General features: G+C 42.7%; 1 protein-coding gene across 1 annotated transcript in view; it reads left to right on the plus strand.

Moving 5' to 3' along the window:
• SNTB1 (syntrophin beta 1) overlaps positions 1–26621 on the plus strand; it is a 117476-nt gene that overhangs the window by 63627 nt on the left and 27228 nt on the right. The window contains exon 3 of the mRNA XM_009471101.2: positions 11459–11666. Coding sequence (XP_009469376.2) covers positions 11459–11666 — 208 coding nt within the window. The remainder of the gene's footprint in view (positions 1–11458; positions 11667–26621) is intronic.

The following is a 26621-nucleotide window of genomic DNA, read 5'->3' on the forward strand; positions in this document are numbered from 1 at the left end:
AAAATCTTAAATATAAAACAAATTCTGGTGAATTTGGATGTATTTGCTTTTGTTACAGTAAGGCATGAAAAGAAAAGTTGAAACTTCTTTAAAATACAAAGTGAGTTTCAACCAGATTTAATACGACATAGTAAAAACCAGTCCTTGTGCCAAAAAACTTGAGCCATGAATGCTGATAACAAACATAAGAAGTTAGCAGAAGAGCGTGAAGATGAAATAAAAGACAAGCATCTTTAAGTAGAAGTCAGGGAGCTGTGACATTAGTATAGGACAGCACTGTCCAAAAATGGACTTCTTGAATGTTTTTCTAATGCATTTTCAGCTGTGAGGCTGATGGATTATTTATATAGGTGATGTCTGGAATACTAGTAGAAACGCCATGCCTTTTCAGTAAAATGTAGTTTGGGACCTGCCAGCACTGCCAGTTTCACTGCTGGTAGAAAGCACAACTATTTTTCTTTAAAAGGACTACAAGACTTGACATGTTCAGGCTGGACATTAGGAAGCATTTCTGTACCGAGAGGGTAGTCAAACACTGGAGCAGGCTTCCTAGAGAGGTGGTCGATGCCCCAAGCCTGTCAGTGTTTAAGAGGCATTTGGACAATGCTCTTAATGACATGCTTTAACTTTTGGTCAGCCCTGAATTGGTTAGGCAGTTGGACTAGATGATCGTTGTAGGTCCCTTCCAACTGGAATATTCTATTCTATTCTATTCTATTCTATTCTATTCTATTCTATTCTATTCTATTCTATTCTATTCTGTTCTGTTCTGTTCTGTTCTGTTCTGTTCTGTTCTGTTCTATTCTATTCTGTTCTGTTCTGTTCTGTTCTATTCTATTCTATTCTATTCTATTCTGTTCTGTTCTGTTCTATTCTATTCTATTCTATTCTGTTCTGTTCTGTTCTATTCTATTCTGTTCTGTTCTGTTCTATTCTATTCTGTTCTGTTCTGTTCTATTCTATTCTGTTCTATTCTGTTCTATTCTGTTCTGTTCTGTTCTGTTCTGTTCTATTCTATTCTATTCTATTCTATTCTATTCTATTCTATTCTATTCTATTCTAAAGAAGGAGTGACAGACATTTAACTCCTGCACCTCTTCAAGCTCATGCTGGTATAATTTAAGAGCGACCAAGGGGGCAGGGAGGCAAGTATTAGGCAGTGCAGAAGAGTCTGGACGTCTTGTTGATGAAAGCGTGGGCTGGCTCATGCCTCCACCCTGCCTGTTCCCTGCTTGGTAAACAGGACCATACTTTGATGTTGCCAGGCACGAGCAGCCACTGGTATGCAAAGCAAAGGCTGGATTCTCCTCGAAGAGCAGCATGGTTTAGGTGTGCAGCTTCGCAGCCCAGTTTTTTCCCTGCTGATGAGGGAGCAGATCCCCCGAGTCACGTACCTGGTGTGGGGCTTGCAGAGGGCAGCGCGCTGCCATGGGGAGTGAACGTGGTACCGAGAATGAGTTACAGCTGCTCTTGTAGAGCATAGGTCCCATTTATCACGCTTTTTGTCTCTTGTCTCTTAAGAGACAAAAATCTTAAGTTTGATAACACTGGGCTCAGCCAACAACACTGGCTACTGGTAGAAGCATGGATGGAGTGAGGTGCTGGGCAGAGGCTGATCCCGGGACTAAGGAGATGATGGACCGTTTCCATCACCGTGCTGGCACCGCTGCAGTAAGCTGGAGCTGTGTCAGCCCTGGGTGAACCAGCGGTTCTGTGGGGCTTCCTGGGGAGGTGGAAATCTTCCCCTCCTAATGGACAGTACGGATTTAACAGGACTGGCCTCTGGTTTAGGAAACTTGGGTCTTTTTTCTGTTACCATGTGTTGTAGGTGGGCAAAAGAAAGAGAAAGGACTTATGTATGCATGGGGGATAGAGCAAAGGTAAAGATACTATAACGGGCGCATTACCAGTATAAAAAATCCCTCTCCACACCTCCCCAAGGAATTTGTGCCTTGCTCCTTGTGCTGTTATTGAGCTGCTCACTGGCTGTAGACAAAACCTCTGTGAAACGGAGAGACCGTACTTAATTTGCAGTGTTGTTGTGAGCTACAGCTTGAGATCCTTGGATGAAAGGCTTGTAGCACTTAATTATCATTATTGGTACAGACATGTTTTGCTATTTGAATATCAGTAAGTCCTTTGAAGAAGTCATTGAGCCTGCTAGAGTCAAAGTCCTGATTTATATCAAGAATTTTTGTTACTGTTTTTTTTTTTCCTGGTGAGCTGTGTTTATTATCTGTTTAGATTACTGTTAAACAAGGGAAGAAATCAACAATCCAACATTAAAGTAAAGCAACTTGAAAGGGTGTAATTCAAATCCAGAAAAGAACAAAAATTACGATAATCAGGGTGAAACTGTGGTTGACTCTTCCCTCACCCTTAAACCACCCTGTTGTGCTGGGCTATCGCAGTGTGCACGGTCTGTTATAGAAGGATGACCTACCACTGTGAAGCCCTTTACATCCTTGCCCACAAAGCGTAGTGAATTTAAGATCAAGGCGAATGTGGATTTTTAACCTTAGCTCCCAACTATTTTACTGTTATGGATCCAAATGCTCCTTTTGTATAAAGTTGGATGTTTCTTGCATAGTACTGTAGCTGCTAATCTGTGCCCCCAGTTCTGCTATTTACTAGAAGGGATGAACAAGTAGGCCGCACTTGAGACTTACGTACTCTTCTTTCTTTTCAAGCTGATAGAAGTTAGGTGATTAAGCTAAAAAGGCATTTACAACATCCCCGTCAATGCCCTAGAAGAGGGAAGAAGTTGAGATGTAGGGAAGAGGATTGGAGTGGTGGGATGGATGAATGTCTGGGCAATGGGGAAGGCCTCCTCCTCCTCCTTGATACATTAACATGTCCTCTCAAAGAGTGGCATGGCTGTGGGACCCTCCTTGGTAGCTAGGGTCAATGGATTCAGGGCTAGGTGTATCAGATGAGAGACCCCTAAGACTGCATTTCTTCTCGTCTAACAGAATTTTGGGGCAAATCATTAACTACTAGAGTTAATAATTGGTTCAGGCTGGGCTGCCTGACAGTCCTCTGTCATCTACTTCATCTGCTTTTTGGGCAGCTCTACAACTGCTGGTGCATTTTGGAAGCTGCAATTATCTGTCTTGCTAAGGGGCAGTTTTCCAACCCTGTAGAGCTCCCTGTGGAGCTCTGAAGCCCCTAGGCAGAAAGCATGATTTTTTTATTTTGTTTTTTCATTATTAGGAATCGTTATTTTTGTGAAACTCTCTGCCAGCCAAATAGGTCATCGGTTTTGCTTTTGGTCATACCAACTTATATCTTAGCCTCAGTTTCTTCTCAGCCTTCTTGGAAGGTCACTGAGATCAGACACCTCTGTAGGACTGTCCCTTCTGTAAAGAGGAGTGTTTTAGTCTCTTTTGAGTCAAATCACCAGCTAAGCTTTTTGGAAGAAAAAAAAAAAAAACCAAAAAAAACACCAAAGAACTCAAAGGCCATTTTCTGCAAAGCAGCCTCAAGGGTATTCATTTACACAAAAACATTAACAAGCTAGGCTGAACTTTGGATGTTCATTTACTTTTATTTACTTCAAGTTTAAATTTTGTTCTGTTAAATCATATTTAAATAGCTTTCTAATGTCCTGAGGACTTGCTGTAGTATCTGGGTGACAGTTTGAGAAGTGAATTGCCGGGGGAATGTGCCAGGATTTGGGGACACAGTGGAAACCACTGAGTTTTCCTGCAGGGTATTTGAGATACCAGTGTAGAACTGGATAGTTATGGCATGTTGTGACTGACCTTCAATCTGTGCAGGTCCTAGTGAATCTGGGATTAGTCATGTCTCATTTGCTTGAAAAACAACTCGTATCTTTTTCCCTGACGTAATGACATGGGGCTTTCTCCCCTCTCCATCCTTCTGGGCTGGAAAGGCAAGCTCCTGGTGTCCTTCCCATCTCCAGCACAAATCAAAAGGGATTGGGCAAAGCTTCTGCAGGTGGTACTCAAAAAAAGTGTCTGTGCATGCATGCAGATTTGTGAGTGTAAATAAAACTTTGTGTATGTATGTGTGTCTGTGTGTGAACGGGACCGAATGTGACCTGACAGGAATAAAATGTGTCACAGTGAGTGGGTGATGAGGAAGGATGTGTGTGGTGTGGAGGTGGCAGTAACCAAAGCTGGCAGAATGCTTTCAGCTGGATTTTTGATTAACAAACTTTTAACCAAAGTCTTTCTTTTGGGGGACAAGAAGAAAAAACTGCCTTGAGAAATGCATGGAGGGAAGGGAGAAGAACAAATTAAGGAAAGGTGATAGAGAAAGAAGCTAACCAACAAGGCAAAGCAAAAAACCAAGAGAGTGAAAACTGTAGCAGACTTTACTTAGTGAACATTTTTGCAAAAAGGGGAAAAATCAATGCACTGACAAGACGGAGAAAGATAAATGCTCCAAGAAATGTGTCACAGACTAAAGGGAAAGGAAGAGCAGTGCGAGTGCTGCAGGGGAGGACAGAGGAGGGCAAACAGTTAATCATGTTTTATGTGTGTCTGTATGTAAAGGTATGTAAGTGCCGACATCCAAGCTGCCGCTAAAAAATGTTGGAGAGCAATATTAACACCCCTGAAATCTGCCAAACAAAGAAAGTTGATATGCAAGGGTTTCAGTTTCCTGCCATGCTTCTTGTCCCTGCAGTCTTTGTGTTATGGCTGGGAGGCAGTGACAACCTCGAGACCCTTTTTCCTGCCTGGCTGCTGTGCTGTGCTCAGTGCTGGGCTTTTCCTCCCTTATCAGCGGGTCTGCAAATTGGATTTCAGTCTTACAGCTCTGATCTGGCCTGACCTGCTGTTAATCAATGAGCAGGATTTTCAGCTGGTGTATTCGAAGCACCTTCTGTAGTCACTTGTATCTCAACAAATTGCACATTACAGACACAGCAGGAGCGTCCGGTGATGGGCTGCCCGTGTGGGTGCCCCAGCTCAGTGTTGGTAGGTGCTGAGGCTGGGCTTTAGTGCTTAAGTTGTATGCACAGATATTGCTATTTTAATACCCTGTTGTCACTTCCAGCTTTCACGTGCATTTCTACTGATGGAAATTCCTCTTTTCCCATAGTAGGCATCAGGGAGAGTTACGCTGAAGTTGTTATTTCTTCTCATCGCCTACATAGAGCTTTTCCGTTGACCTCCAAGTCGATGGGAGATGAGTTTACAGCCAGTAGTGAAAATGCGGAGAGGTGACCCATGCCTGCCGTCCCTGAAGAGGCCGTCAATATCTCCAGGAGCCGGGCTCCCAGGTGGTGCTCTCTCCACAGCACTCAGAGGCCAATAATTGATCCAGGGGGAAGTTGTGGGTTTATCGTTGTGGTTGTTGAACAGTCTGGCTTCTGTTTTGCTTCACTTAGCAACTAATCAGTGATCCCTGGGATTTCTTGATCATGGAAGCCAAAAAGTAGGTGTATAAAATAATGAGACATTGAAACACATCCTGCTAGGTGAGGTGGACCTGCTGTTTGTCTCTTCCAGCGAGACAATTCATCTGCAAGACAGAGCTGATCTATCAGCAGCCCTGCTTATTTGTCCCATTTCCCTATTAGTTTTTGTCCCGGCTCGTGGATCATGTCCCCTTCTTTCCCCTGGGTCCTACTACAGTGCTGCGTACCAGCAGCAGTGACAGTGATGGTCTTTCTCAGAAGACATCTAATTCTTCTCCAAACCCATGATCTCTTATTTATGCAGCAGCATGAGACTTTCCACCCTTGACTCAATATGAAGGGGTCATTTACCGCTATTACCAGCTACAGTCAGGTGCGCTTTGCTTACCCCAGACGCAGCTCCAGCTGCTGAAGGCTTGCTTTGCTGCAGAAGGTCTTCTGAGGTTGGCTGTGGCTTTGCTAGAGGTGCAGCTTTTGTGGCCAAAACAATTTTTTTTTCCCTAGCATTAATACACTTTCCCTCTTGCTGTGAAAAAGTTGCTTCAGGTAGCTGTGGTCAATGTATTGACCATAGCAATCACAACATCTTCTGATCTTAAAGTTTCAGGCAGCATCTTTTAAAGGTTAAATCAAATTCCTACCATGCCTCTGAAATAATTATTTTTTTTTTCCCCAAGTAACTGACCCCACTGCTTCTTGAAACAGTACTTTTGCCATTTTTTGGTGCTGAATCCACTGTGAAGAAGGCTGGACTGTGTATTCCTGCTTTGCCAATATTCAGCACTATTACAACCAGAATATAAAAGAAAAATTCAAGAAAGAAAAAGATAAGCAGTCTTTTGGACAATGTGGGGAAAGAGTTCTTCTCCTTAACATCCATAGACATTTAAAACCTATTAAATAACTTCTGTAGTTGTTCTGGGTAGACGAGGGAGCGTGTGATGTGCTCTGCAGATCGGTCAGCATTGGCACGCAGCGGTGTGAGCAAGTCCGTTGGAGAACCAAATCTTTTCCTTACTTGAATGCGGCGCAGCTCCGCTGATATCCCTTTTATTGAATCCCAGCTGGCGGCAAATAGAAATGAAATCAACTGTGACAGCTCATTAATGATATATACACCCTCTGTTTGGACATTAGTCTAGTCCAGCTCCAAAGAAAGAAGTAACTACATCATTTTTACCACTGTAAGTTGAAAGTCAGCAAGTAACTTAATACAGCAGGTACCCTTGTGACGGTGAGGGAATCAAGAGACTTTTACATAGAAAAATTCCACTTGATTACCAAATAGCGCTCAGTTGGTAAAATTGCTTTCACCTCCGTTTAGGTGCATCAAATGAAGATGCTTCTTCAGTGTGTGCTGGGGAATCCGCTGCAAGCCTAACAGTCTCTCTAAGGAATGTTTTCCTTGCAGACTAAACCCAAAGTTTCCATTGCTTAATTTTAATGTATTTTCTTCCTGGCTCATCTCCTGATGCTGCATGTAGAACTGAAAAAGAACCCTAACAGTTCTTTTTTTATTTTATAACAAAACTTAACAACTATTTAAATATCATCTCTGATTGTATTCCTCTAAATCCCCCTTTATGCTGGAAAGCGTCCCATATTTGTACACTCAGAAATCAACAAAATTACTTACCACAGTTTCATGTGCAGACAATCGTGGAGGAGATGGACTGAGCAGTTTGGCCCTCACCCCCTTTCTAAGTCTGCAGAGTCAGTGGCAGAATGTTTCATTCCTGGCTATGCCGGTGCAAAATCAAAGTAGCGTGATGGACTCGAATAACTCTGGCTCCAGCTTATCATTAACTTCAAGGGATTTACTCCACACTTTAATCAGTCACTGAATACATAATCTGACCCGGGAAAAGGCACAAAGTGTAAATCAGTCCCTGATTTGGTCCTGAGCCAATGCTGGTGGGAGAACTGCTTTCAAGAGATTTGATAAAAGGTATTTCTTAGATAATGAACACTCCAACAGAAAGAGGCCTTATCAAATGTGGAATGAGTATGGTCTGTCAAACATTTGCTTTCAACTTCTTCTGATCTTCTGTAAAGTAAAAGCTCTGGATGATGCAGCGAGGGAAGGAGTTTTGGCGTCTTATGTGCAAGGTTACAGCATTTGGAGGCATTGGGTCTTGTCACCCCCATGTTCCATGGGTGGAGAAGGGGATGCTGGAAACACTCCTTGGCTCAGTGACACTCTTTGAGAAGGAGAGAGAAAATTACTCTTTTATTATAAGTTTTGCCAAATGATCTCTGAGAAAATGTGATATCATTCATATGCATTGCCAAGCTGGAGAGATGCCGCGCATCTTGGCAGCCATCTAGAGCTAACATATAATTCCTTTGGGTTGGTATGGGCTTTATCAGAAACGGCTCCATATGCAGTATTTACATAACTGTGGTGGAGTGTGAGAATAAACACAGCTGTGGCATTGCCCTAAATATTTCAATTCAGTGGGGAATTAAGGGAACTTTATCACTGAACTGCAGATAAACAGAAGTCAGTAAGCGGTGGTCAGTTTAGCCAAGGAACAAGTCAAAGCTACAATGGCTGGACTGCTGGAAACATTTAAGTGCTTTAGTGTTGGAGTTTACTAAGGTCACGGGTATTTTTTTGCTTTTCAAAAAATATGGAAATGCCATCAGTCAGCTGTTATACAAAAAGCATCATCCAAATGGACTGGTGAATCAAAGCAGCGTAGGCTGAAAGGCAGAAAAGGGGAGTTTTTAGGGACGCAGTGCTTTCCGCATCTGATTGCAGTCAGAGCCCATGGGTTTCCGGGAAAATTATAAGTTTCTGTTAGTATCTCCATCCTCACTGGCTGTGGAGATGGGAGTCCTGGATCTTGAGCAGAAATCTGTAAGCCCCGTTTCTTAAAGGTAGTTTAGTGCCCAGATCTTAGAGCAAATAGCCTGTAGCAGAGTTCAGGCAGTTGAAGATTTAGACTGCTGTCCTTATGGTATGAATAAAAAAGGTACCCTACCTAGCAGTTTGCACAGGAACGATGCTTGCAGATGTATTCCTCAGGCTGGCCCAGTGCCGTGGATAAAAGGATTCAGTTTCAGGGCTGTCAATGCAGCATTTATTCCCATTCCGAACTCACTTTTGAGAAGTGTAGCAGTATTGTCCAATCTTCCCATCACTCAGCTCAGGGAATGAGGCAGATTTTCTGCAGTTGTTAGTGCATCACCATCAAACTTTGATGACTTGACAAGCAATCCCCAAAATAGCCCCATTAGAAGTCACTGAGGGATGATATTTTAAGAATATTTTTGCAAGCGTGGCTCAGTATATGTGTGTGCATACTAGAATATATACATTGATATCACAGTAGAATGTGTATATATCAGAATATGCGTAGTTTAGAATCCCTTAAAACAGAATTGTTACGAGCTAACTAAATGTTCATTATTTTAGGGGACAGAAGTCTTGTAGAAATACTTAAATAGCCACCATCAAGGGAAATACACTTTGATGAAGGCCCAGGTAGCAAAATACTTGTTTGGCTGTTAATCCACTTGCTTTAACTAAGAATTTAAGTGTATTCTAAATCGGAGGGAAGAGAGTTGCCATTTGGAAAGTCTTTCAGTTCTAGATAATTTTTAAACCAAGGCCTGCTACAACTCTAACTTAAAAAGAAATGACACAAGTTTGCTGCTGTTCCTTTACAGCTGAAAAAGCAGCATGTTCTGTGTCTTTATAGCCCTTGTTCAGCACTTTGTTTACCGCACGATACACAGTGACTTTGGAGGTGGGAGTTCCCTTATAGAAACCACAGGCTTTGTAAAGAGCATTGTTTCACACAATCCGTACGGCGCATTAACATTTTTCAGAAACAGCACAATACTGCTGTGCTGCCTAAATATTTTTTCTCCTTAAAAGAAGTATTAAAATGGGAGTTAGAGTGCAGAAAATACTGAGTGCTGCTCCTGGCTTGTTCTCTGCCTCATCTGGGTTATGTACCTTTCTGCTTTTTGGGTGGTGAAATGAGTATGCCATCACTGACCTCGTTTGTAAAATGCCATGAGATCTCATGCTAGGAAGTTCTCTGTAAGTAATAAGCAATGTTTCACCGATGACCACAATGTACTTTGAAAATCCAAGCTTGTATAGTTTGTTTCCATTGATAGCTGCCTACAAGAACAAGTTCAACCTCAAGTTCATATGGCAGTGGGAGAGCAGTGTTTCTGATGGAAAGACAGACCAGGGCGTGGTAGCCGTGCATGATTGTAATGATCATTGGACACAAATCATAACTGTTGGGGAAACAGCTTTTTCTGGTAGTTTAGAAAAAATCAGTGTGATTGGGAACATGCCAATCTACAAACAGTTTTCTTACTCACCATCATCTTCTGATAAGGAATTTTCCTTTTGGTACCTGAGGTTGAATCCTCGGTGCATCCTGGAGTGGCTAAATAAGAGCCTTTATTTTCAGACAGTGCTGAGCTCCAGCAGCTTTACCGAGGAAACACACATTACTGTGTTGGCTCAGCACTTTCTGAAAAATCAACCCGATTTTTAAGCTATCCAAACAGTGATTTAGGACCCTGAACAGTTCAGCTGCTGAGTTTGGAAAATCATGACCTTTTCTATCTTTAGAGCAGTGTCTACGTGGAGACCTGCCCTTCCCAAAATGGACAAACACGAGACCAGCGGTCCTCGCTCTCCCAGCCCCAGAGAGCTGCACAGATCGAGTCACCCTCTATTTTGGATTCTGCTCTGGTTTAACCAATTAATTAAAACGTCTTAATTGTTAGTTAAGCTCCAAATTGTAAGATTTTGTAATTGCATAACAAATATTTGCATTGCAGTACAGTCTTGAACCTCAACCTGAATAAATTCCACTGAACTAATTACTTCTCTGCTACAGAAAGGAGTCGTTGTGTGTCCCAGAGACCGGGCAGCAATACACAGGACAGAAGTACGTGCTTAGGTTCAGATCCCAGGTTGAATTTGTGTGGGTAACGTTCCGGGGCAGTCACCGTACGTGCATAATGAAAAAGCACAAATGTGATAGGGAGTTGAGTGATGGGCAATGGCTAGGGCTTGGTTTTATAATCACTATGCAAAGATAAACCGGACTATTACTTAGTGGGTTATGTAACAAACGTTCAAGTAAAAGTGGCCCACAAAGCTATAAAGAGCACACAAAGCCCCAATAATAACTAATAACTTCACTGAGAACAGAGCTGAAATAGCTGCAGCTGCCTCTCAAAGCATTTTTGTTGTTGTTGTTGTTAGCAAAGGTGTTGGCACAGGTCCCATAACCATGATGGACAGGATTCATTTTCCTGGAAACTGTGTTTGCCTGTGCTTTTCAAACCACAGTGGTGGGGTGGAAGCCCACAGGATGGTCTAGTAAACATGTTTTTAGGGAAGAAAACATCTCTCTCCACAAGAGTTTGAAAACTGTAAAAGATGTCTGCCAGCAGCAATCATATGGTGGTGGTTAGCACTTTCTTGCTGCCGCTGTTAGCAGGATCTAAATGGAGCATTGAGAACATCGGTAACTCCTGGAGAAGGCCAATTACACTACGCTTCTGGTTGATGCTTAGTGGTGTCACTGAAACCACAGCGCAATCCTAAGAAAACCCCTCCATTTGGGATGAGGGTGGTTTTCATTTAGCTCTGTATGTGTGAAATAAACACATTGGGAAACTCTGGCTGCGCCGTGATATTCAGCTAAAGAAGGCAGCAGCTTATCCCTGGCTTCTCCACAGTCATCTCCCGTGCAGTTCTGGGTGGTTGCCATGTCAGTGGATGTTAATGGGTGAATGCACCTCTTGCCTTTATATTTGAAACTCCTATTGACATGGTAGATGTGGGATTGCGTCAGCACTGGATGATCCCCTTCTCAGGGATTTTACCATAATGCCAGTACAGACCTGGCTTCAGTTAAGATGATCCTACTCTGTTCAGGTGTTGTAAAGGTAAGTTTTTTAGTGCTAGGTCTTGATATTAGTATCCTTCTTTTTAACTTATTGCTAACACTAAGCAAGGTAATAAATTTAGCCACCTAATGGTATCTGAGTGAACATAATGTTTTTCCCCCCCTGTTTTTCTAGACTTATTGAAGTTCATTCACCTGATGCCAAGCACACCGTGGTGCTCAGGAGTAAGGATTCGGCTACAGCCCAGGCCTGGTTCAATGCTATCCACTCCAGTGTCAATGAGCTCATCCCCAAGGTGATTGCAGAGGTCAGAGACCAGCTGGGTAAAACAGGGATTGCTGGAAGTCGAGAGATCAGGCATCTAGGCTGGCTTGCAGAAAAGGTAATGAAAACATTCTTATTTTCATTTCTAAGCCCTCTCTTTCTTGCTCGCTCTCTGTTCCTGAATTCAGCCTTGTCGAAGTGGAGATGCTAAATGAAGTTCTGGGGTTTGATTTAGCTTTCCATGAAGACCTTTCTTCTCTTAATGTGCCAATTTTTGTGCTTTTAAAAAACACCAAAAAACACCAAAAAACTAGAAGGTCGCCTGAGTCTTTGCTTCTTTATGACAATTAGCAAAGACTTCCCTGGGAGATCAGAAGCCTCTTGATCTGTCAAGTACAGGCATGGGACATGAGTAACAAAAACTGACACCAGCCTCAAGCTCCCCTGCTGTTATGTCTCCTGTTCATGTATACGAAATGTCACCTTCCTACTCCCAGCCTGGGAAGTAACCAGTTCCTTGGTCCATGGTCCACCCTTCTGCTGTGCCTTGCACAGTTTGAGTCTCAAAATATTTTACGCCACAGGGGAAAGCTGGTGTTTAGTTCGAAAGTAGTTTGGGATCTATTGACCTGTGGAAAGTCAACCCATGAATGCACAGGGACGGTATCGGTATGAGATGGTCTGGTTTTAAATCAGTAGTCTCAGAATTTGTTTTAGGCACTGGACCAACTGTTAAGTGTGGATTTGCTACGGTAACAGCATTAGGATTGTGCCTAGAAATACCTTCCGTCCAGATATTGCCTGGACGGCCGTTCAGAACATCTCTGCCTCTCCAGCTGGGGTGCATGGAAACATGGCCGCTATATACACACTGCCCTTTCAACCTGTGCATCCAGCACAGGTGTGGAAAGCTGACTGCAATTGCCCTGAAAAAAAAAATACTGTACATTTTAGCTCTATCAGGGATTTTGTAGATGAAAATATGGGAGCCACAGGCACAGGTGCCGTATTTCTATCTGTCTGTCCTTTAAGAAGGCACACCATTAATTTTTAGCAAAACGTGGGTCAGTCCACACCACTTGTAGCGAGGCAAAGATTGCAAAACCTGTCAGGTGGGTTTTTTATGTTTTCCTGTCCCTCCCTCCAAGCTTGCAGAGTGGGAAGGACAGCACAACTCTGTGGCTTAGTGCTGTAGAAAATGTAAAAGTTTGGGAGAATAATTTGGGGTTAAAACACCAAAGCACTGGTAAGTAAATTTTAACAGTATTAAACTGTACAGCCATGGGGGTCTTTAATCGTGTTTTCCCTTTTGTATCCCTTTCTGTAAACTTATGTAAAGCTGAATATAAGAGGCTTTTTCTGTTGCAAAATCCTCTCCTCTGAAAGGGTAACTGCTCTGTAGCAGATCATATAGACCTTACATGTAAAATATTCACAGGTCATTTTAAGCAGACACATGGCACCCTTCTGTTTATGAATTTTCTCTCCTTGCAGTTAATACACAATATCCCATTCACACGCTTCTTTCTCCTCCTCTTTTTTTTTTGCCTTATGGACTGAGTTGTTATTTCATTATGAGATATTATGTCCATTTCATTATGGACCAGCTCAAGGTCCTGCTGAATTTAGTGGTGAAACTTGTGTTGCCTTTAATAGGGCCAAGCTGCGGCTCTGTGCACGTTCCAGTGTATTTACAGTGGCTGTCATCAAGAATTAGCCTTGAGAGATTTGCAGTGACATTGTTACCCAAAAGTCAACATGTTTTTTCCACTAAACTAACCATCCAGAGCTGTGCAATAGTAACGGAGTAAGATTAAAAGTTCCCAGTTTCTTCTCATATTGGAGACCTGTTGAAAAGTAGAGAAAATCACTACATATGGTAAAAAGCAATGTGAAATTGCTTTTATTTGTTCCTGGACTGTGGGCTGTAAAGCCTGGGTGAAAGAAAGATAACCTGCAGGGTGGGAGAGGAAGGTATATATACAGTACATATATATGCAAGCTGTATGTATACTGTTTCAGAGGAGGTGTTCAAGGCTGCTAGGTGAGGTGCTGACCACAGGGCATTTCCTAGATGCAAACCTGGGTTTCCCAGTGGGGAGAGATTAAATTCTGCAGTGATTCTTGGAAGCATCCCAGGAATACCAGCTTTCTTCTCCTGGGGTGACCCTCCCTATCATATCCACTGCTGGTTGGTTTCTAAACGTTGGAGTTTAGAAAGGGACTTCATTATTAGTAGCCACAAAATAAAATGTGCCTTGTATTCCTCCTAATATTAATTTTTTTCTCTGTGATAATTTGTGGCATATATTGCTATTTTTCCATAGACTGCAGTGGGAAGAAATCTGAACTCTGTTTTGAAAAGTATCTTAAGACAGCTTTTATGGCATCGCATTATGTTACTTACATAGCATATCCTTACAGTGAATTCTCAGCAAAATGGAATTAAGCTAAGTGAGATGAATTCCTCTGCTTGTTTGGGGAATGCAAAACGTAATCCCATAGAAATTTCACTGTAATTTGCTGTGATTACTCTCTGCTTTCATTAAGCTGTTTCCTGGTTTGACATTTTTTATATGTCTCTGCTCTAAACTTAGCTCTAAACTTCAACCTTTATGGTACTACAAAAATAGATTCATTAGCGGAGCCTCCCTCAGGTGGGTAACATTAAAATAAATAGTAGGTTATCTAAGGTACTGTGCAATTGCATGCTAACAGGGTTCTTCCACCTTCACTGAACTTCCCTGTGAAGACAGCCCTAAATTTGTGATCTTCAGCACGAAACATCATCTTGCAGGTCTACCATCAGGTCCCTGGCTGTGCCCCGGGGTGGGCAATGAGGGTCTGTCAGCAGGTAAAGCAAAGAGCTCTGCAACACTTTAAGAAAGCAAACACTCACTGTGGCATTATTATAGGTAAGGAGAAAAACAGCCAGAAGCAATCATTAAAGATGCCATATTTCCTCTTTTATTAAGGCACTAACCTTGTCCTGACCTTGACCTTATGGCAAGGGTTTCTGAAGCCAGCCAAGGATTAGGGAGTTATATTAGTCACCAGCATCCTAAAATTTTTCTGTACCTAAGAGAAATGTCAAGTACCGGTTTGTAATGAAGCGTGTGTGCTCCCCATCGCCTTTTCTTGCTTGTATTTGTCTTTTCACTTCAGCAAGACCTGTGGGATTAACAAGCGTGCTAAGCGGGAGGGAACAGCTACGTCTGGGTTTTAATCTTTCCAAGTCTTTCCTTTTTTTAATGCTCCCTGTAAAGATACTTTTAGTGACCAAAGACAAAAAAAGAAGTTAGTAATGTCATCCTAACTGAGGAGCTTTTCCATGTGTGTGTTAATTGCCCGTCTTCTTTCCAGGAATCCTTTCAATCCTTGTAGACATGTCTTTTCCACCTCTCTTTTTCCCCACTTTTTTATAGTTCTGCACATCCTGTGGCTTACAGAGGAGCTGAAACAGGCATCGCTGCTTTTCTCCTCACGCTTATCCACCGACCGTTCAGTTCCTTCGTGAGGAGCAAACGTGGCTCTGGTACTGGAGAGCTAAAACACTGAGGAAATGGTAGTTTATTTTATACTTTGTAACATCTGTTCCAATAGACCAAGATATCGTTGGCAAAAGCTTTATCTACATTTTTTGCCTCTTTAGTGCAAACACAAAAAGGAGTTCTGGCAAAAGTGGTTTTGCAAAGGTAGCTTTTGCCAATTCAGCAGTCGGCCACACAAGCAAAAGCATGACTGGTTTCAGGGGAAGCTGAAGCTGTAGCCAGGCGCCAGGCTTGTAGCTGGGTCAGTTAAAAAAAACAACCTAAATGAAACCCCGAGCTTGTCTCTCCCTGTCCTCACTGTGCCAGTGACACTTGAAATGTAGGCTTGGAGGAAAGAAAAAGCGCTTCTGCAGCCAGAGACCATTCTCCTTTCTGAATGTCAAATGCTTACAGGCAATGGGCTTCTTAAAATGGTCTCAAGGCTCCTTTGAGAAACTTAAAAACAGGAGTTGCTGCAAGTTGTCTTTTAGAATGTTAATATTTGAAGCTGCAGAAAAAAGTGCCCTTATGGGCTTTTCTCACTAGATCTTAACCCCGGCGTTTGGTTCCTGTTCACAGGAGGGCAAGCATGCGGCTGCTCTCTCAGATCTGGCGTGGGATCAGAGGGGAGAAAACACCTGATCCTGGAGGGGAAATAACCGAAGCGGCACGGTGAATTGGAGCTGGTTTTCAGCTCCTGACACTATCTCCGAAATGAAGGGTGTGTTAATATATTACAGGCTGTTCAGTCTCCTCAAACCTTAGATAAGCATATCGTCGTGTTAGAGCTGAAGTGCGAGGCATGTCACAGCAGAGTGATCTTCGGTATCAAGCCGTATATTGCAGTATTATATTTATCTTCCTGCTCTCGCTCTAATTCAGAGGAGGGAGTGATAACAGTAAGATTGTGAGCTGTGCAAGCTGTCCAAACAAGATTTAGGCAAATGAAATAAGAGTGTATTTGAGGTTGGTTTTTTTTTTTCCCAGTATGAAATGAAAATGTTTCTGTTTTACCATTTCCTTTGGAAAGGAAATACTGGTTAGCAAAACAAGTAGACGGCAACAGAGCCACGTTGTTATTCTCATCACAGATAAATGAGTTTCAAAGAATGGGAGAGAAGCTTCAGTCTTAAAATTTTATATAATTTCCAAATTGTAAAAGCAAGCTTAAAATGTCTTTGCATGAGAAAACTACCAGTACATCACAGTTAAAACATTTTGCCTTTATTTAACATCATGAATATCTGTTTTTAACCACCTTCCCAGGAAGCACAGCAGCTGCTAGGCAGCATTTTAAAAACCCTGGCATGGCCATGTCTGTGGTTGGGGCTGCTGCCATCCCCCTTAGCTCTCCCAGCTCTTCCATCGCAGCAGTGGCCGTGCTTGTCTGACCCTGAGCCAGATCAGATAGTTACACTGGTAGAAAACTCATTACTTTCGGTCGAGTAGCATTAGCTTTCTGCAGGTTTTAGGACAAATGCAAATCCCAGTGCAAGAGAAGTAGTGAGGGCCTGTAGCAGAGAGGCGGGGACTGGGAAACAGGGCTGCCTGGTTAGGCAGTGCATAACTCTTCCTCTGGGCTAGCTGCCTCATCAGGCTGCACAGACTGAACCAGAGGCATGTTCAGGACTAAAATTCGGGTTGTGCTAATCCCCAGGTCTGTGTTCTGGCCCCAGAAAGTACCTGTGTGTGTTTAGGCTGAAACTGCAGTGAGTTTTGGGTTGTACTGTGTCTTAACCCCCAGTGCAAATCAGTGTATGGTTTAACCGGACAAATAACCTGCTAGAAACATGGGCGTTTGCTGAGAAAACTATCACTCAAATGCCTAATTTCTTTGCAATGAAATTACATTCCTGTAGTGTGGTCTCCTTTGCAATTTCTAGTCTCTACAGGGTTTTTTTGTTCTTTTCTTTCAGTCTCTGCTTTCTTTACTGATTATCTAGGCATGTTTGGAAATACTACCCATCTGTAATGCCCAGGAAGACGAGCAAGGCAAGTTGGTCCTGGCCTCCTGTTTTGAGTAGTTAAGAGAAGGACCTGATTTCTCATATTGATAATATACAGCTGGTCATAATCTTAAAATTGACCTGACCTTTTGGAGATTACACATACCTCAAATCAGAAAATCTTCTGTGTGTCCTAAATTAGAAATTGTACTTCTAAATCCCAGCTAATTGCTTGCTGTGGAGCACTTACATCTAAATGAAGAGTCCTGCTTTTGCCCTGTGTCATTTAACCATGCAGCTTATTAATTCTGGAACTTATTTGTTTGCTTTGTAAAACACCACAACAGAGCACTTAATTACATTAACAGTCTTCATTATCTGGGATAACAATCAGCCTGTTCTTAGGAAAGACGTAAACCTGAAATAGCATGAAGAGTAATTTCCTCTCCCAGCTTCAGCAAGGTTCCTCCACAGGCCCCTTTTATCAGCAGTTAACATCGTTCTCTTGTTGCTTTAGGTGCATTCAGTAAATGGATATATTAAGGAAAACTCAGGCTGAAAACAGCCATTTCATTCACCATACTGTGTTAAAGACTTTGCCAGTCTTTATCCGTAACACACGTGCTATTTCTTCCCATGCCAATGAGAGACGAGCAAATGATAAATCTAAGTCAGGCAGAAGTGCTCAGTACAAGGGGACTGGAAAGAAGAGTAAGTTTAAATAAATAATGAAAAATTACAGGAATATGATGGTAAATGGAAGGCATGAAGGACCTGAGCTTGAAAGTCTATACTTCTGCAGTACAGTTTGTTTGTTATAGTGAAGAAAAACCCCTCTATCAGGTAATTACGGAGCACAGTTAAATAGTGAGTGAGCGCTGTTGTGCTTGCCGTAGCTTTCAGATGTTAAATTATTCTTGCAGAAATGGAGCTGAAGTGTAAACTGGGGCCCTGCACGTCCTCTCACCCTTCCCACAAAGGTTGCGTTAGTTCTGGCTGGATCCCAGCAGAGGTAATCACACCCTGCCTGCTCTCCCTCAGTTTTTCTCTAACAATCCTAAAAACTGACTTAAGTTTTCCATAAAATACAACATATTGCTATTGCTGTTCCTATGAGCCCCAGGAACAACGAGAAAGTTCCTTTTTAATATCATCCCGCCATGCTTTATTTAACTTCTCTCTTCCTGCATCAGGAGGAATTGTGAGCCCGGAGATGTGACTCCTGCTCTGGCAGCTGTGCCTGTGCGGGCAGCGGGGACAAGGAGCACAGGTGGGATCCATGTGGTGGCCCGTGGCTCTGCTGAGAGAGGGACTTCTGCAGATGTCCCGCCGACGAACCTGGGGAAGGGTTTGAGAGGGGAAATGACGGGCCGTAGCTTGGAAGGAGGAGAGGATGCCGAAGGGAAACAAGGGGGGGTTTGCTGCCTCCCTGGGGTGTGGGAGCTGTTTCTCTTGGTTCCTCCAACATGGCGGGGTGGTGGCTGTGGGAGTATGTCCCAGCGTGGTCCTGAGCACTGGCCACTTTGCACAGTGTGGCTGCCACGGTGTGGATGCTTAACTCTTTCTTCTACGCAACCCAAACCTGAACAGCTGCTTGGTTGGGCTGGGCTGGATTTTGCTGGACAAGAGACTTTCTAGATTTTGGTAGATGAGGGATTTTCTTCCAAGGTCTTGCTAAATTTTCAGGATGTTGGGCCTCTCCATCTTTCACCTTGGCAGCTGCAGTTGGATCTGTCCAAAAGGGTCCGCCTCACCTCGCGCACATGCCGGGTCAGCTCACCTTTAGGGGCTTCGCAGGTTTGAAAGCCTGTTTGAACATAGTTGCAGTCAAGTTGAGTTGGAAAAAAAAAGCAGCAAAGATACAGGTATGATGTGAAGGAAGGCTTTGATCCTCTTTTGGAAGCAGGTTAAAGGCCTCCTTTTTGCTCTCAGCCTCTGACAGTAAATATTGCAAGAAAGACAGTGAAGGAATTGGAGACAGTGATGCTCCTTGGTTTTCCAATGCGATTTAAATGCAACATGAGCCTCTCCTTAATAAAACACGTGTTGCGTTAAGGAAGCAGAGACCTCTACTGAACCCATATCCAGCCCTGCCGTCAGTGGGGAGCGGAGGGCGCCCTTCCCAATTATTTTAAGCACTTAAGTGTCAACACGACTGGTCTTCTGCCCCAATGTGTTTCTGCCTCCTTCCACTGGTGCAAGTAGGGTGTCAGCAGTGGCAGGGTAGGAAAGGGGAGCACCTGTTCTTGCCCAGCTGTGGGCTGCAGGGTGGGAGAAGGATAACCTGCAGAACGGTACATGGGTTGGGGAAGGTGTGGAGCTCATCCTGGGCATTTGGAGTTATCTAGGGTGGGGAGGCTGGTATTAAGGCAATGCTTCAGGGCAAAGTCAGCTGAAACAAAGAGCAAGGCAAATGCAGACTGAGCAATAGCAAAGCCCTGAGCATCTCCCCCATTAACTGTGCTGACCCAAGCAGCTCTGTGGACACCCAGCTCACCCTCCAGCTCCTAGATCTCACTTTGGTTGTACAGGACAAACAGATTTATTTTCACATCCCTGGGGCTGACATACCCTGATTACACATCACTGCGACATGATGGGTGCTGAGAAAGACAGTGTTTTGCAAGAGCTACGCCCTTGCGCTGTCTGTTTGCTCGTCTGTCTGCATTTTTCTGCTTACTGGCTGCGTGTAAGAAGTTTGAAAGGAAAGGGATTGTCTATCTTAGGAAATCCCAGATTTTCCAAACATTAAGTTCCCGTCGAGCTGCATTACGTTGTTCTCATTTGCTGGTTTTGTCTCCTGAAGTTAAAAATCACCTTCAAGGGAATGGAGGGGCCCTTAGGGGTGTGTTGACCTTCAGGCTCTGCCCAGTATGAATTCCTCTCACCCCAGTCATTGGGGATTTTTTTTCTAGCACAATACTCCCATTTCAGCTTTTTGATTAATGGCATGAATAAATAGATTAGAAAGCAGCAGAATAGGCCATAAAAAAACCCCTCTTCTCTCTGCCCTGCAGCCCTTCTCCCCTCAGGACCCTCAGCTGATCCCCATGGAGGAAACTCCTGGCAAAAGCAGAGCCATTCCTAGTAAAAATGCCCTAATTTAGAGGAAAACATTTTGTTTTTTCCCCTGTGTTTTTGAATAACGTTGCCCCATCCTGCTCACCCACTCAGCTTGCGATCAGAGGTGCGTTGTCTCTACCCACAAGCGCTTTTAGGACAGATGAGCTGGTTAATGTTTGAGGGGCATTGCAGAAGAGCAGAGTATCGCTGCTGGTACAAGCAGAAGCAATATATGCCTTGTATCCTGTTTTGCCAAATAACTGTTAACAGAGAAAAATAAACAGATTTTCTAAAAATACCTTGAGAAGAAGCTGTGTTCTCTGTTGGAAAGAGGGATTGACCTTTAGAAGAATAGGAGAGTTTAAAAAAAAATAGTGGAGAGGGACAAGTTACATGCATTATAATTTTCAGTGTGGCAAGACATTTACTCAATGCAGCCTCTACAAATCCAGTTCAATTTTAATCCTCAACCTCTGTTTATGTAATAGGTTCCTAAGGCTATTAACGCCAGCCTTTTACCTTATTATCGTATCCTGTAAAAATAAAATTATACCCATAATACCATGACAGCCCTTACAAAAATGTGCCATTAGACAATTATATTGCAACACAGCAACTCTGGAGACTGCAGGGAAGTATTTCTTGTACAGCCTAATTGTTGTATCAATACCATTTTCAACACCCTTGGTTACGGAGGAAGAAAGAACATGATGATACCATATGTAAAATAGCGTATTTCGAAGTACTGATTTCAGGGCCTGACTGTGGCAAGAGTGCTTGAGTTATGAGTGAAATCCGCATAAGAACTGTACTTGGAACAAATCCATGGTTGAAAACGTTTCTTGTATCGTTCCTCTTCTCTCTCTCACTCTTAAACTAGTGTCTGTTTTATTTTAGTTATTTTAAGATGGGAAATGTTTTGACACTGGAGTTTTAACTAAAAGAAATAATAGTGCTGATAAAAAAAAAAATCTTTTTATTCCCTTCCCCCACATCCTTCAGTTCTGAAGATTTATTTCTGCCTGCAGAGTTATCCTCTCTGCTTAACTGGACAGTAATTGATAGTGTGCATCAAGATAATTAGTCTAACAAGTCTCCTAAACCCCAAGCCCCACAGCTACCTTTAAGCTCCACAGTGTCTTTACCGTAACGTAAATAAAAGCTTTAGGAAAGGACTAAAAAAAAAAAATGATAGTGAGGGAGCCTCCTTGCCCTCTCCAAGGGGTTTCCTCTTCTCGTTTTTAATGAGGCCCATATTAGTTGTCATTTGTACCTTCCCTGATGAATAGTTTGGAAGAAAAGCGTTCTCTGTGCACAGCAAAATTTGTGCCAAGTTGCTGACCTTTGCTTTTGGTGAGACCTCATTTGAGTCTCGGTCCCGAGCCCAAACATATTGTTGGATCAATCATGTTGATTTTTGGCTCTGATAGTAATGTGTGGCTAATGAGTTGTACGGTGTACACATTAACCTCGGACCCGACAGCGGTAACGCCAGGCACATAGCAAAATCGTGCTGGGGCTGCAGGAAAGACATACAGTGCTGGCATCTTAATAGAAGGAGGCAATTAAAAACAGTAGAGCAGTATCACAGGTTCACTGCTTGTGGGATGTAGGATTTAATCAAAGCAGAAAAAACAAACTGTCTTCTGCCTGTTTGGAAAAAAAAAAAAATCTCAACGCCATAAAGGTGCTTTATGAACTGTGAAATAGAGAGGAAAGCCTGAATGTTTAAACAGTAAGATAATGATTTTACTACCAAAAGGGAATCTACTTTGGGGAACAGCCATTGAATAACATTAGATTTAACCTTGTCAGAGATTACCATCTAATGATTATCATGGCTTTGCAAGGAATTTGGGAGCATTGCTGTATTTTTTTGAGTAGTAGATACCCTATTTAGCAATACTTTAGCAAAGTTCTCCTGTCCTCACAAGTAAAATTCCTAAGAGCAATTGTTGAATTACCACGAACAGCCAGCATCACTGGTTTTGAAAGCAGCTGTTTCTGATCACTTTCAAAAGTAACACTTCCCTCGAAGGGCCAGATTTTGTCTCATTTTACAATTGGAAATCTAGGGAGAGACAGTATTTTGCTAATCATCCCCATGAAGAGATGGACAAAAATCCCAACATGCACAATGTCCTTCTCCTGGCTGTTTTCCTCACTTGAAGGATTAGGGCAGGAAGGAGGAGTTGCACAATGACTACATAAGAAAGCAACATTTCCAGTTTTAATGTAAGCCCTAAACAACCAGCTGCAGGGGACAGAGAAATAGAGACAGAATAAATGTGATTTCTACAGGTCACACACAGTTTTATGTCCCCTTCTTGGTGCAATGAAAACTGATCAGTAGGGCTGAAGAACCGTTACTGCTTCAAACAGAAAATCTAGTGAAATCAAATGGGAAAACACAAAGTACATAGAGATGCAATCTTTTGTGTTCACATTAGACTTTGGATGCAAGATAGCAAAAACAGCCTGAAAGGGACAGGGTGAGAAGGGGGGGTCAGTGGGTAGGAGAATACAAAATAGGATCTTCTGGAACAGCAAAGTTCTCTAGATGTATGAGAAACTGCCCCATCCTTGCATCATTCCTGGTAGAGTTCCCCATACATGCAGCATTACCAAGGCCTGGAGAGGTTGGACATGAAAGAAGTGAAGTGGCCTCACACTCAAATGAGGCATTGGGGACTTATCCTATCAGACATACCATAGGGGTAGAGAAGTTAGGTACTGTTGTATCACACCTGACCTCATGGCAGAGCCTGTTGGAATGACATTGGATTTTTTCCAGCACTAGCACAGCACACAGAAATAATGCAATTTCAGCACAGATGTGGTGCACCATCCTTAGTAATAACCACACAATAGGATCCATGGAAAACTCTGCAGTCCATTTTAGGGCTGCTCTTGCTGAAATGTCCCATGGAGTCACATTTTTTTTCTGGTCTAATAGTGACGTTAAGTATTTTTCTCTTCTAACAGCTTAGGCTTTTTTCAGAAAAGTCAGGCAGCGGCAGTAGAGTCATAGATATAAGGAAGTGATAGAAGTTAAACTTATTGGAGATAGGGATCAGAAGAGTCAGAAGAAGTTGCTAAGAAATAGTGGCACTGAGATGGCATGCTGTCATGAAGAGTGAGCCATCTTGCCAGCTACTTCAGCAACTTCAGCAAAAGCACACCCATTCTTACCAGCTCCAGCTGCAAGACTGTTGAGGACCATCTCGGAGATCTAGATGGATACCATGGAACATATTTTTTAAGTACAGGGATTTCCACCCCTTCCTTTGGAAGAGCGTATCGGCTTGTACAGTGCACCTGTTCAATAGTCAGGGTGCAAAAAGGGGCCCTGGAGCCAAAGCGGCTCTTTCTTTGGGTGTACATCAGAAGGAGACTCTGTGGGAGGGTTTGGACCTACTGCTCCCAACGTAGTGACGTTGCTGTTGAAGACAAATGGACTTACCAAAGGTTTTCTTGGATGTTATTTGGATTCCCTGAGTTTCAGGTGCTCTACAGTAACAGTAGCCCTGCTGGAAGGAAGCACCTGGGTTTTAATCACTAGACACTAATGACTGTTAGCCGCAGTGAAGATTCCTGAAACTGTGTGAACACATCATGTTATTGTTGGGCCTTTTTTTATTTATACATTTCTGCTGAGCAGATGCTGCTGTGCAAACATTCATTTGTTGATCTTGTGCTGAAAATAGTTGCAGACATCGGCCAGAGTAGGCTGCTGATGTGTAGTATGGATATAGCTGCTTTTTTGTGCTTCGTACTGGAAATGTCAGTGATGTTTATGGCAATGGCTCTAAAAAGTTCACTTCGAGGAGAAGCCTGCTATGGAAATAAAGCTTACCTATTTGTTTATGAAATGTAAAGCTTGTACATTATTATGAAGTGTTTTATGGTGTCGTCTCTGGCCTCATCTCATCCTGTGAGGCTTTCTGCAGGGGCCCTTCAGGGGGCAATACATTAAAACTTCAGGTTTAACACACACGTGTTCATTCCACTTAAAAAATGCTTAGTCTTGCTATGTTCTTTGGATCCCTGAATCATAGGGTTAAAGAATACATTAATCTTCTCCCACCTAAAATTTCAAAACAGAAGTTTAAATCTGCATGCCCAAAACTGCAGGCAGATGTTAACAAGGCAAAGGCAACTGGAAGACATGGAAGAATGCTGGAGGTATTGCAAAGAGGAGAAGCGTGGAGAGGGACTGCACAGCTGCATGGGGTAATGTGAGAACCGTTTATGTGATGTTTTTGTCTTGAGGCCCCCTGCTTTTGTGTTTTTTGGGAAAGCTGTCTATTGAGCACGAGCTGACTTACTGTTGGATTCTTGCTTTGTTGTTACAAGAGTTTGAAATGAGGAAGAGAGCAGCACTGATTCTGGTGGTGATTGTTGAGGTTAATAATATTAAAAATTATGTTAGTATGAGAGGGCCTAGGGACTAGGTAAACCTGGAATGCCATGGTGCAAGATTGCAGCATAAACAGTACCAATAGGAGCAGACCCTGCTCCAAACTCTAACTACCTGAGTAGGCAAGGTAGAGGAAAGAGAAAATATGGAACCACACATCAGACATTGTGTCTCTGCTGTGATTTTTGTTCCTGTGGGACATATGCCAAATGGACAAGTGCAGAAAGACGAATAGATTCTGGGAGAAGGGAAGAGTGGGACAGCACTGGAAGAGGTTGAGAGATGAAGCTGAGCTACGGGAGTGTGTGGGAAGGTGACAGTGGAAGGAGCAGCCCACTGATGAGCTGCAGAGACTGTTGGGCACATTGTTGGGTGGGCTGGAAGGTGTTGAAATATCCTCTATGGGCAAGAATAAGACCAGCCTTCCCTGAACCTTTCATAACCCTATAAGATTAATTCTTCACAGCTGCAAGGAGGCCTCAACGAGAGGAATTTTGGTTTCTCTGTCTTCTTTCACTTCAGATTGGACAGAGGGGCTGTTTGCACTCATCAAAGGTCGTGTACATCATCAGTTTCTATTACCCTGGACATGTCAAGTAAAACTTCAGTCTCTAGCCCCTTCAAATAACTTGAAACAGCTGCTGGATATTTGCAAGCACAAGCAGAAGGAATGGGTTGTGGTTATAGGATCGCATCCAAGCCAGTGAACAATTCTGTAAAACGGTTACGAGGAGCCAACCACTAACTGATAATGGTTACGCACCTGTAGCCCTGCATGGACTACAGAGTTTTGAAGTTTCCAACTTCAGAGTTTTGGAAACAACAGTGTGGCAGGCTGCGCTGCTGAAAAATGAAATACAGGAATACCGGTCTCAGAGGTAACATAGATCAGACTGCTTTTCTGCTAGGAAAGCGAATAGCCACCATGTTCTCTTGTGTCAGCCCCAGAGGTTATCGTTTTAGTGTGCAGGATTCAGCAGCAGGTTATGAAGGTTATGTGCACGTGTGGATAACAGCAAAGGAAGTTTGCTCTAGATCTCTTCTTTCCCTTCTGTCACTCTGCAGTTCTCCCCTGGCATTCCCGATCACCGATTATCTCTTCCTCTGATTTTAGCTGGCTTATCTGAGGATGCATGCTGTTTGAGGACATACTTTTGAATAAATGGTGCTTTTAAAGGGGTGCTGTTTATATGCATGAAAATGTGGTAATAGCTAGCCTGATTTCCATCTGGAAAAATTTAGGAGTAAATCCATTGACGTCAGTAGAATTGAATGGATATAAATATAATTGAAATCAGATCCTGTATTTTTAAGGTTAAGTCTAGAAAATGCTGTAACTTACTCTCCCCCCATCACTTTCTTTTCTCTTTCAAGCCCTGCCACAAATATGAATGTCTTAATTGGGATTTAGTCTATTTCTGCCCAGTTTAATCAAAGATCTGTCAGTAAAGAATTTTAGGAGATGCAGAGGCGAAGCCCTGCTGACCCCCTACCTATCTTTAGAAAAGCTTGCTGGCTGCTGGTTCTGAAAAACCTCGGCAGCAGTTGTTCTTTTTTCCCTTGGTCAGTTATGTCAAGCAGCGTATCTGTAGCTATGTTTAGTGCTGAGCGCAAACATGAGGCAGAAATGGAAGCTTTTTGGCAAGCAAAGAACATGATTTTCAGCTCATTCGCACAGAATGGTGTTAATTAATAGATTGTTTTCTGACAAATAGTTAATTGTGCCTGACTGTTTTCCATATGGCTAAGGAAATAAAAAAGCCAATGAGGACATGGTATTTAAAAATCCCAAAATTTTGGTATGAAACTGCTGGTATGATATCCAATCCAATCTCATTTGCTATACTTCTAAAATGGGTTATGTGAATATTAGCATATGACAATATTAACGAAGTACATGGTTTCCAGTTTTCTTTATGCAGTTTTATATTGGTGTTACTCAGCTGAGTTACTTCAGATATTTTATACCAGTATATGTAAGATGTTTAGGCCAGTACAAACTACAAAAGAGATCTCAAGGAAAAGACACATATTTATCTTCATCGTAGGAATAAAACTGGAAGAAATAATCTGTAAAATTTCCCAGTGACTTCAGTGCAAATACATTTCTAACA

The sequence above is a fragment of the Nipponia nippon genome, unplaced genomic scaffold (assembly GCF_047370975.1).
Source record: "Nipponia nippon isolate SJK-2023a ecotype South Korea unplaced genomic scaffold, ASM4737097v1 scaffold_1, whole genome shotgun sequence".
Lineage (NCBI taxonomy): Eukaryota > Metazoa > Chordata > Aves > Pelecaniformes > Threskiornithidae > Nipponia > Nipponia nippon.